We start from the raw sequence: 12,811 nt of genomic DNA, 5'->3' as shown, positions 1-12,811 counted from the left end.
ATACCTAAGTCAGACAGGTAGCTAGCTGTCAGAATTCCCATTGGGTTCCAAATTTGTAGGGAAGCAAAGTGGATCAAGCCCTTCTCTTTTAAATAGTAATTCCCCTGTGGCTTTCTTTCAAGGTAGAGGCCTGGTAGCTGGGTCAAAGTTGCATCGCAACTAATTATGGAATATTTAAGTCACATGAACATTTTTTCCAGTCAGAAACGGCAAAAGAAAAAGAAGAAAACCAAGCCATCAAGAAACTCCTCCTGAAATTATTAAAGCATTTCTATAGTTCAGGAAGGAAACATTTAGATAATCTATTTTTTTTAAGTCAATGTGACATTTTGCATATTATACTCTTTTCCTCCAACCTCCCGGTGCCCAAGGCATGACGTGTTTCTAGTTAGGCATCATGCACACTGGTGTCCTACCCTGAGAAGAGGTAAGTCCGCTCCTAATGCCAGGCCTTAGAGAAACAAAAATAAGGTTGGTCAATTCACCAAACTATTGGCAAAATTGATTAGGAAATTCTAATGAAAGGATCAATAAAACTGGGTTAGACTAGATTAGATTAAAGTCTATCGATGATCAAATGACAGAACAATTCAATCTGACTTATCCATCTCCAAGTCCACTTCTTGTATATCCCAAGGTAGAAATATCTATGTTTTCACCCTAATTCATAAATCTATTTACCAATTTTTGGTACAAGTTAATACTAGAAAGGTGTTTCCTTTAACTTCTTTGCATTTTTAAAGTAAACCAAGTATTTATCTCTTTTCTATAACTTAATAAACAGCTGTTTAGTAACCATTCATTTTGTGTTGGTTACCGCGCTAGATACTGGAGACGAAAAGGTGAATAAAATATATTCCTTATTTTAATGAAAACAGGGCCCTGGCCCATGTGTTCAATTCCCGATAAAGGGCACACACCTGGGTTGCAGGTTCAATACCCAGCCGGTCAGAGTGCATGTGGGAGGCAACCAATCGATGTGTCTCTCTCACATCAATGTTTCTCTTTCTCTCTCTCTCTTTTTCTCTCTGTCTCTTCTTCTCCCTCTCTCCCTTTACTCTCTCCGAAAACCAATGAAAAAAACATCCTCTAGTGAGGATTAACAATAACAACAAAAAAAACAGTTAAGAAAAAATAAGAGGAAAGATGAGTAAATGGTTAGAAAATCGTACATATTTTTTTCAAAGCAAATAAAGGCAAATAACCTCTTGGTGGCTGCACCTCAGTCTCCCAGCCATGTCCGCAGTGGTGCTACAACAAAAATTTGGAAAATGATTTTCCCCCTATTATCAGGGTGGCATTATACAGGAGGGAGCTGATTATCAATTCTAAAAGGCAGAGGACAGCTGAAGCTGGACAGATATGGGAATACATGGTGTCCAATCAGTCCAGCAGATACCCTTCTTCTAGGGTACACATCAATGGACTGCAGAAGCAGTACAGGAGCCTAACCTGCCAAAGGGCACACAGCCCATGCTTGGAAGGAACAGTGATAGAACATTCCATTCTCTGAGCTGGGGAGACAGATTATTAAACCAGACCATTACTGAGAAATATTTGGAAACCAAAACAGTCCAAATAGAAGGACAATGCCTTCTTAGAAGGATCATCATTTACTTGCATTACTAAAGAAAGAGGGACGAATTCCATTCAGCTTTTCATAGAAATGAAAGACCTTCTACTACTCTCCTTTCACTAACCTCCTGTGGGGTATCTCCATGTTTTGACTCAGATAAACCTTGTGTTCTCTGTAAGGAAAACTGATTGTATGCATCAAGATTTTTGAGGTATCTTCTGGGCACTAAATTTCACCTCCTATTCCTCTTTGCACAGGTACATTTTATGACAATGTTATTGAATTGAAGAGTGAATTTTCTTCTGTTTGATCTTGAAGGAGTATTATAGATCAGATTCTTAGAATCTCTTTTTGGTAGTATGGATTTATTATCCTTCATAATTTTAGTGTTTTGATCATTTCTCCCCACAGATAGGAAAGTGTTTGTGTTTTACCTCTCATGGTAATTGTGGCAGACTTAAGCTCTTTTTGAATTTCTAATATATCTCTGAAGATATCAAGTAATAATTTTTGCAATCAGGAAGTAGAGATTTCTAGCATGTGTCAAGAACTGGACAAATGCAAGAATGTTTAAGGGGAATCAATATACTATCATGGATGTTGTAGAAAATAAGCATTCCTGCTTGTCTTTCATTTCCCGAACTTCAACTCTGCCCCTTTTTCATTAACTAAATCAAAGGCTGTCTGGGGCATTATTGCAGCTTACACCAGTGAGGGTGTGGCAGCCTCTCAGAGACTTACGGGTGCTCTGTGTCATCTATATCTTAACCACAAAGAGTACTTTAAACAAGGTTTTGACTGACTTAGCCTATAAAAGCTACCCAAACTCTAAGCTACAATAGGCATTTCATTTTACCATGTGAGTCCTTCAGCATCTTCTTCCTAATGATATTCTTTATGTTCCCCTGCTGTAAAACACATTGGGGTGGTGAGGGACAGTCAATACTGAGCCAAAACTTTAGAACTTCCGATTTAAGTCACAGGTTCTCCTCAAGGGGTTGCATAACTTTGGCTAAGGCACCCTACTCCTCAGGGCCTCACTGTGCCCCATGGAAGAATGTGTGGTCAGACATGATGTCACTAAGTTTCTACCAATGCAGAAATTCTGAAATTCTAGAATTGTCTCCATTGAATAATTATGTAGCATAGAAGTTCATGTCTGACTCCCAAATATTATTTTCATAATTTTAGTCAGAGAAATCTAAAGATTTAGGTAATGCTATGGAGTGTATAAGTTCTACTTGGAAGGAATTACTTAAGGCAGAACAGTTATTAGCTGTGAGAAGCTTATATTTTATTGAGTTGATAAGATCATAAAAAACAGCCACGTAGCTTTTATCAGATAAGTAAGATTTTTTGTACACATATGGTGATCATTCATGCTACATATAAAATTTTAATCTTTCAATTAAATATTCTGATTCTTGGAAAGTAAAGAAGGTAGGTGGCTAAACATATAGATGTTATCTCACACTAAGTGGAAAACAGGCATCAAAATTAATCAACCTATTTACAACTAACCTAGCCACTTATCAGTTTAGTTCTCACAGAAACAATGTGGTTCTGATACGTGAAACAAAAATCTGTATTTATTTTACTTTCAGGAAAGTTTCTAGAAGTGGAAGTTGATGAAAAACAATCTTATCTGATTTGATTTTTTTATTTGTACTAAACAGAATACCTTAGCTAGCATTAAATCATTGGTTCTAAGACTGCTTGTTACAGAAATTATTGATGTTCTCATCACACCAAAGGTTATACAGAAGCAAATCTCACCTGTTAGTTCTTTGTTGGTATGACTCAGGAATTACAATATATATTTTAAACCAAGTGGATAAATTTCTAGTGTGGCCTTCAAATGTCTACGGAGTTTATGATGGACTAACAGAAGTTTTATATGCCAAGAGTTTTTCAGTATTATTATCACACATGACCTATAACTTTAATATAGTCATGCCAATAACATTTGTATATAGAATTGTAGGATAAAAATCTTGCTTTAAAACTATTTCATGGCTCTTGAAACTCTAGATGCTTTCCTTTCCTCTTTTTATGGGATTGTTTCCTGAGAGAACTTCTTGATTATTAGATAGTCTTATGATTCCTTTCTAGTCATTAAGTCTCCAAGAAGGAGTTCCTTATAAAGCAATGAGTCTGCTATTTGAGTTGCAGCTATGTTTCCTTCTCTTCCCCAAGCGGATCGCAGTTGGAATTCCTCACTCTCGAGAGCAGCTCTGATGACAGGGTGTGTGAAAGGAGTGAGTGGTGAAACTTTCAGATATTAGCTGCATGAGAAATGTCTGCCCTTTCTACACAGAAAATTACACAGCTTACAAACTAAAATGCCACTACTTGATATACCATCAATTATAAACAAAAGTAGTATAATTAGGCTTGAACTTGGCATCTCTACCATACATAGCCCTATGAGGATGGCAATTGCTTTACTCAATTATTTTTATAAGTATTATTCAGGAGAGAACTGCTTATTAATAAGGTATTAGGTGTGCAAATGACTGTGAAAACTAACTTCAAAAAGGTGTCATAGAGATGAAAAATAGGCTTGTTCAGCAGCTGTTATTTTATTATTTTATTTTATTTATATATATGTGTGTCTTTATTGATTTCAGAGAGAGGACGGGAAAGGGAGAGAGAGATAGAAACATCAATGATGAATCATTGATCGGCATTTTTAATGCTAGATTACTCTGTAGATTTAAGTGATAAATTCAAAATAAGCTTAAAGAATCAATGACTCTGCTACTTAAAAAAATATCCAATATTATCTGCCTATTTATGTGAACAAGTGTTTTCCCAGTAGTTACAAATAAAAAACAAAACCAAGCAAAATAGAATTGATACTAAAATTTGTTTAATTCTACCAGTAATATTTGTTCATGAGCTATATTTTTAAAAGTTTTATCCATCTTTTTGCAATAAACTTCTGATAAAATTTTACTTTCTATATTTAATGATATTGCATCAAAATGTCTATATTTGCCCATTGTTTAATCAATTGTGCTGCTTATAACAATTATAAAGCTAATTCAATCTAGGAGAAATTGATTTTTAATATTATAGCCTTACAATTATAGAAATAATAATAAAATAAAATTTATACTTGTATACATATTTTTGTTACAAAGTATGATAGATATTTATAATATATTTAAATTACATTTAAAGCTTAAAAATATATTCAAGTAAGATGAATCTATGAAGGATACGGTTCACTAAATGGAAATAGAATATAAAATTTCAAGAATCAGCAGAAATGAAATAAAACTTTCAACTATTAAAAACAACCTATTTTTTAATGGATGGAATAGGGCATCAAATGACTATAATATTTACATTCTATCAGCTACATGTAAAAAGTAATGTAACAGCTTTATTTAAAGTATCAATATTTACAATATTCTTAAATTCCATTCTTCGCAGCTATTTAAACTTATGAAATTTTTTCGATGTCATTATAGAAAATTTTGAAGAAGCACATCATTTAAAAAAATAAAAAAAGGCTACATAAGCAAAATCTTTTGAAGACCTCTACAAGACAGTATTAGTACTAGTAACACAAACATTAATGTTTTCCCAGAGCTGGGGCCTACAATTATATGACAGCAAAGTTTAAGCAAAACCAAAGCAATGTGGTAAATAATATCAGGTTATTTAAGAGAAGCTCTAGGTGTTGAGTAAATGAATTGTTAAAAGATAAACTGAGACATATTACATTTTAAAGAATTTGAGCAAAAATCGATTAGAAGCAGGCATCACCAAACCAGAAGTGGCTAGAAACACTCCACCAACGGAAGCTGGGAAAGTACTTCATATAGAAAAGGCAGAAGCAAAGTAAGAACAGTATTGATCGGTGACAGCTTGAAGCCTAGTTGACTGTTTGTGATTGGCTGTCCTTAGGTTTCAATTTTTTACTCTTGAGCCATTTATAGGCTTAGGTTTTGGTTTACTTACCTAGGCAACAATGCATCAGAGTTTAATTAATTTAGTAACAAAAAAGTCAGTAGAATAATGATTTGGGTCCATTTTCAAGCTGGTGTTTTAACGCTGTGTAGATGCAACACTAACCTCGAAAGCTTGGCAGAAACCAGGGTGAGGAAAGAATGAAAATTACCTACCACATCTCTGATTGCATTATGAGCAGAACCCCAGCTAGGACTCACCTGCACTACTTCCAGTTGAAATTGGGTTGTGGGTTTATTAAAGCTCTGAGAGTAAGCAGCATAATGAGGCTACTGTGATTCTATGTCAGGCCTAAGACATGGTCAGGAAGGGCAAGAGGAACAGATGGAAGAGAATATCGAAGAGGAGACAGAGAGAAAAGGAGAAGTGGAGGAGATGGAGAAAAGAGAGACTACTAGGAATCTGAAGACAAGGAGAGAGGGCTTCTTGTTAACCGTGGGTTAACGTGCTCAGCTCGCCAACCTTTCAGCATCTATCAAGGCAGCCTTCCAGTTAACCTCCTGATGGAGCACAGTGCCTGAGGATCATGGCAGAGTTTAGTCTGCAGCACTAAACTGCAGAATCTATTGTTTCTCTGTTATCCTAGTGTCCCAATCACCTGAACATAAGCGATACACTAAGGCAACCATCAAAATGTGTGATGTCTGCAGGTATTCATTGACATGAAACATGACCATGATAATAACTGAGTGGAAAAAATTACTAAATTGCATGTATAATATAAGTTTTTTGGGTTAAAAAAATTATAATTTGCCCAAGTCAGTGTTTTGGGGGGAAAAAAAAAGTCTGAATTTCTCCAAATATTACCAATGATGATCTCCAAACAGTCAGATTCTATGTGATGTTTTTTACGTTTCCTTATACTTTCCAGAAGTGGGGGAGAAGGAGAGAAGAGAGACTCATCTACTCTTCTAACGAAAAGAATAGCTAACCCCCCAAAGGCAATATTTATTATGAAATAAAACATCCTATGCCACCAAATAAGGTCATCTCCTATTAAATACTGAATTTCTTTTCCAGGTGTAGATATTTTACTAATGCCTAATAAAATTACACATGAAGGAGAAAGTGAGTTAAGAGGAAATACATGCCCTATTGCCACATTTCTCACCTCTGGTTCTTCCCCTTCGGACTCAGCGGTCACCCTCTTATAAAACCCCTGCACATCTGTAAAATCTGCTTTGCATCCACTCCTCCTGGTCCAGTGTCTCTCTCATCTCAGTCCAGTGGAGCTCCCTGGTTTTACTCCACTCTCTAACTCTCCGGCGTTCATAGCAGTATCTCATCACGCCCTCAGTCCCCACTCTGCCTTGATAACAACCTCCAGCTCTGGGACAGCCCTCACATTCCTTCTCTTCCAACTGTCAGGTTGCCAAGTTCTACTAGACAAGGCACGAAACAGATGGGCTGTGCATCATACGTTCTTCCTAATGTCAACCGGTCCTCAAACTCGTCATCTGCTATGGAATAATAGTTTATTTTCTTTATTTCTAATTTTCTGTGCTCATACATTCCCTAACTCAAGAATGCTAAGTGGGTAGAGGTCTATCAAGCTGAGACTGAACAAGATGGCGGCGGAGATAACCGCGAACCCGCCGCCTCCCGCAACCACATCAAAATTACAACTAAAATACAGAACCACCATCACTCAGAGCCTCCTGAAATCTGGCTGAACAGAAGCCCCACAACCAGGGACCTGAAGAAGCACCGAGACCGGTAGGAGGGGCGGAGACGCGGGCGGATCGGGGCTGAATCCTGCAGACGCGGCCGCGGGCCCACACCCGGTGCCGCAGGTAAACCCGGGGGCACATCTCGGGTGGTTTCCCGGAGGAGTGAGGGTCCCACCTCCAAGCAGGCCCCCAGCCCAGGGCTCTAGGGCTGGGAAGAGACGTCCCCACAACTCCGGGCTGTGAAACCAGGGGACTGTCTCTGAGGGTCTCGGAGGGTGCGGGAGCCCCAGCAGCTCCTCTCAAAGGGCCCGCGCACGGACTCACTCGGACGCTCCCTCTGAGCCCAGCGCCGGGCAGCAGCTTGAAAGGAACCCAGGACACTTTGGGGGGGACTAACCTGCCTGAAGTCAGGGCGAGAGGTGGAGGGCGGCTTCCTCCCAGGCAGGAGAGCTGGCGGAGGCCATGGCTCCTTTGGTGAGTCCTCCCCGCACAGCCGGCAGGCAGGCGCCATATTTGAATCGCCAGCACCTGACCCGCACCTTTGGCCCCGCCCCGTGATTCCCGGAGGCCCCGCCCCTCCCCACCTGCAGGCTCATCCAGGCCATTTCCAGGGGCTTCTGTGCAAGTGGCCTCTTGAGCCTCATGCTTAGAACTTTCCTAAAATCTCTCAAACAAGCTGCAGCAGGCCCCATACATCTTGATAAGTGGCCCCAGGCCTGGCACTAGCGGCAGCTGCATTGGCTCATACCTTGGCCTCTCCTGGGCACCTCCAAGCCCAGCACAAGTAGCAGCCAACTACGGTTTGCTGTGTAGCTCATGCTGGGTGGCCCTGGGAAAGACACACGCAGAGGCTGACTTTGCACCTCCCGGGAGGCCCCAGAGACAGTGCATCTGGTGGTCAGACTTGACCACGCTGTATTACAACCCTACCACATCCACGAGTGACACACTCAAGGGGCGCACTTGGTGAACACCAAAGCTCCACTGAAGTAAATCCTGCTTCATCGGGGTGTCTCCAGCACAGCAACTCTGGCTGTAGTTGCAGCTGGTCTTCACAGCTGATTGACCTGGGAGTCAATTCCTCCCAGTGATGCCAACAGCAACCAAGGCTCAACTACAACAGGACAGTGCACACAGCCCACACAGGTTTGCACCTAGAAGGCCCAGCTCAGGTGACTGGGGAGGCTGAGCCACTGGACCCTGCAGGACACCTACTACACAAAGCCACTCTACCAATTCCAGGAGACATAGCAGCTCTACCTAATACATAGAAACAAACACCTGGAAGCAGCCAAAATGTGGAGGCAAAGAAACATGTCACAAAGGAAAGAACAGAAGAACTCTCTACAAGAGGAACTAAATGAAATAGATCCAAGCAAGCTACCAGATACAGAGTTCAGAATAGTATTTATAAGGATGCTCAAGGATCTTAGTAAGACTATTAAGAAAACTAGTGAGATCATCAATGACATAATAAAGTACCAATCAGAAATGAAGGCTACACTAACTGAAATGAAGAATAATTTACAGGGAATCAACCATAGAGTAGAGGACACTGAGAATCAAATCAGCAATTTGGAACATGAGGAAGCAAACAACACCCAACCAGAAGAGCAAAAAGAAAAAAGAATCCAGAAATATGAAGATAGTATAAGGAGCCTCTGGGACAACTTCAAGAGGCCCAACATTCATATTATTGTGGTGCCAGAAGGAGAAGAGAGATAGCAAGAAATTGAAAACCTATTTGAAAAAATAATTACAGAAAACTTCCCTTCCCTGAGGAGAAAAATAGACTTACAAGTCCAGGAAGCATAGAGAGTGCCAAGCAAGAGGAACTCAAAGAGGCCCACAGCAAGACACATCATAATTAAAATGCCAGAGGTTAAAGACAATGAGAGAATCTTAAAAGTAGCAAGGGGAAAGCAGTTAATTACCTACAAGGAGCACCCATACAACTGTCAGCTGATTTCTCAACAGAAACTTTGCAGGCCCAGAAGGAGTCGCAAGAAATATTCAAAGTGATGAAAAGCAAGAACCTACAACCAAGATTGCTCTACCCAGCAAAGCTATCATTTAGAACTGAAGATCAGATAAAGAACTCCTCAGATAAGAAAAAGCTAACGGAGTTCATCACCACCAGACCCATACTACATGAAATGTTGAAGGGTCTTCTTTAAGAAGAAGCTAATAAACAAAAGAATCTGACAAACTGAATGGATCCAGAGACATTGAAGCAGACAACAGACGATCATATTTCAGAGGAAAGAGGGTAGGGGGGTGGAGGATGGGAAGAGATTAACCAAAGAAGTTATATGCATATATGCATAACCCATGGACACGGTCAATAAAGGGGTGAAGGCCTGGGGAGGGGGTGGGAGTGAGGTGGAGGGGGTCAATGGGGGGAAAAATGGGACACCTGTAATACTTTCAACAATAAAGATAAATTTTAAAATAAAAGAATATAGAGCAATTCAGTAAAAAAAAGAAAAAAAGAATGCTAAGTGGGCCTACTGTCCCCTCTCTGATTCGTGGCATTTCACTGGTTTCCTGTCACCTTCTCTCATGACAGTTTCCTGTAGCCACACACAACCCCATTCTTGCTCGCTCAAACTCCAAAAAGCTATGTTAAAAATTCTCCTACTCTTACACCTCAAAATTGTTTTCTCTCTCATAATATTCTTCCGGCCTTCTGTCAGAGGAAGAAATTCTCTTCCTCATTATCAGGTTTGTTCTCTGCACTTTTGATTAACACCATTCCTAGTCTCTCTTAGTTATAATTGTAGCTCCTTGATTTCTGCCTCCTTCTCTGCCACTCCCTTTCTCTCATCTCCATTTACCATTCTTTCTCCACAAACCTCTTTTCCCCTCCCCGTGGACTGTATACTTGGTCATGGTTCCCTAACCTAAAAAATATGTCTTGATCTAATTAACTACTCAAATTGCATCGTACCTCTTACTTGCCTTTTATCTCCTAACTCAAAAGTGTAATCCCAATGACTGCCTGCTTAAAAACCCAAGACAGTCTCAGTTCCCAATCTCCTTGACCTTGCTATGAGGCATGAACCTTTCAATAGCTCCGCTTTGTCTAACTTCTTACCTCTGCACGGCACTCATTCGGCCTCTTTTCTGCCTACTCCTTCTCCTTATAGAGTCTCTTCTTTCTGAACTCAGCTTCCTTATTAGCCCTCCACCACAATCACAACCACCACAACCCCTGCCACTTCTTAATATTTTCATGTTGACAGAATCGGCTCTGTGCCCACACACCTGGTCCCTCGATCTCTCTATTCTCTGCTTTTAGACTTCGTCTTTCTGTGCCCTGCACAAAAATATAAACATTTCCTATAAGATTCTGTTCTCTGCCTACTTCATTGATCTTAAACTTTCTAATGTAATCTCCTCACTTCCTTGCAACTTTAAACAGCACTCCAGTTTAGATAAATTATACTTTTTCAGCTTTTATGTCTAACCCAAATTTTAGAAGTGCATTCAAAATAAGTAAAAAGCTTCAGTCATCATCTCCCTGCAGTGATACTCTCCTGTTGAATTTTTTGTAATTATTAAAAGTACCCCCATTGTCCCAGAAAGCCAACCTAAGTCACCAAAATCATCTGAAACATCCTCCCCTTGCACAATTTATCAGCCCTATCAGTTTTTTGGAAATGTCTCCTTTCTCTCCTTTCCAGTGCCATGTCAGCATCTATGTCTATGGTCTATGTCTTACCTAAGCAATTGCTAATTCTTAAGTGTCTTGACTTCAAGTTCTTATCTTTTGTAATCTTCCCTTTACATCAATGACATGTTTTAAAAACATTTTTGTCATTCCCAGTATTTTATCCAATAAAGCCCCAACTCCTTAGTTTGGTATATAAAGAACTTTATGACCTGCCTCCAAACTGACATTCCTAATCTTGTCTCCCATGTCTCCTCACTATTTTCTCTACCCTTCTACTAATATTATTTACCATTTCTGGAACATCACCTGAAAGTTAGTGCCCTTATACCTGTGTTTATGTTTTACTCTGGCTGAAAAATTTTCCCCCATCAGTCTCTCTTATCAAAATAGCTTCATCCTGTAGAGTCCTTTCAAATCCCTGCTCTCCTCTGAGGCCTTCCTGAAATTCACTTGGTAACTTGAGTCATCTGCTTTTCCTCCCACTGAGCCCATGGATGCCTCTGTTGAAGCACATATCCTAACTTTCCTTGCTTTAGTTATATGTTTGTCTTTCTTAAAAGTTCAAAAGACTTTGAGGGCAAAAAGCCAGCATTATTAACTTTTTATTACCCATGTTTATTCCACATTATTAGCAATACATCTATTTAAGAAATGAATTAAACAGAGAACGTTGTCAATAGTTTTATGATACTGCTTCCTTTAAATTATGCCAATTTGTGCTAATGTTGTGCCTTCTATAACAGGTGGTGTTGGAAGTAAACAGTGAATTTATTGTTGAGGTAATGTATAATTTTAAAAACTATTTTCTCAATTTAAAATTGAAAGAAAAACTGAATTTTGTAATGCATCATATATCAAAAATCAGAATATTTGAAAATAGCAACAGTAAAATCCATAATTTTAAATTTCCATGCTTTCAGGCATGGTTTGTGACAGCTCCGTGCCATAGCAGCTCTTACCTATCAGACTATACTAGTAGCTTATTTATGTTTCCCAGCCTACAGCAAAGCAAAAGAAGCAAAGTAGCACGTTGGAATGGGAGGAGGATTTTTAGACATTTGTATAGTCGGTCAATTAGAGAAAAATACAAATAACAAAAAAATCTGTCATCACAACTAAATAAGACAACAGAGAATCCAGAGCCATTTAGACTGGGACTTGGGAAATAAAACCACTATCTTCTATGGTAGGGTTTTATTTTATATAGTAGTTAAATTTTCATTATGATAATATCAAATAATTTTAAAAATATATAATTACTTTTGTAATCTTTGTTGACAAAATAGAGAATAAGTGGTACATTTTAGGAAGTTGCATAAAAATGGAGAAAATGTAAATGCTTTGGTTCTTGAAAGTATAGCTCCATTCACATGGAACATCTCCTCCCCTCAAAGTGGTAATTAAATGAAGCCTTAGCTTAAACAAACATACAATTATCTATGTCTCAACAAGTACATTAAGAGTTACAAAAATATATATATATGCATGTGTATACATGTATACACAAATGTTTATGCATATAGTAACATTTCTAAAGTCTTTAATAGTATAAAATTCATAAATACTCTCCAACAATAACAAATAAGACTATAAAGAGAAAAACATATAGCAAGCAGAGATACAAATGGACAGCACTAAGAATCCATATAGGTGTCCATGGAATTATAGCAGTTATCATCACTTCAGTTAAAATATTCTTCTAATCTTGCAATAATCTATTTGAATACATAGCCAGAATGGTGTCCTTATCAACAGAAAAGAGAAACCCTTCCCCTCTTTTAGATGAGTATACTCACCAGCACAACTTTCCTTTTGCATGGGATGCAGTCACCTGGAACACCAACAATCTTTTAAACTCTAGAGACCAGAAAGCCTGGTCAGAACTCAGTGAAGGTTGAGGTGAGCAAG

General features: G+C 38.9%; 1 protein-coding gene across 1 annotated transcript in view; it reads left to right on the top strand.

Annotated features, from left to right (window-relative positions):
- Positions 1 to 12,811, top strand: part of DSG4 (desmoglein 4) — a gene marked incomplete at both ends in the record, with an annotated part of 44,136 nt that overhangs the window by 386 nt on the left and 30,939 nt on the right. The window contains one exon of the mRNA XM_081148500.1: positions 11,647 to 11,682. Coding sequence (XP_081004626.1) covers positions 11,647 to 11,682 — 36 coding nt within the window. The remainder of the gene's footprint in view (positions 1 to 11,646; positions 11,683 to 12,811) is intronic.

Source organism: Miniopterus schreibersii (assembly GCF_964146895.1).
Source record: "Miniopterus schreibersii genome assembly, chromosome: 10".
Taxonomy (NCBI): Eukaryota; Metazoa; Chordata; class Mammalia; order Chiroptera; family Miniopteridae; genus Miniopterus; species Miniopterus schreibersii.
Note: the sequence above shows the minus strand (reverse complement) of the source record. Positions and strands in the feature narration are given on the sequence as shown.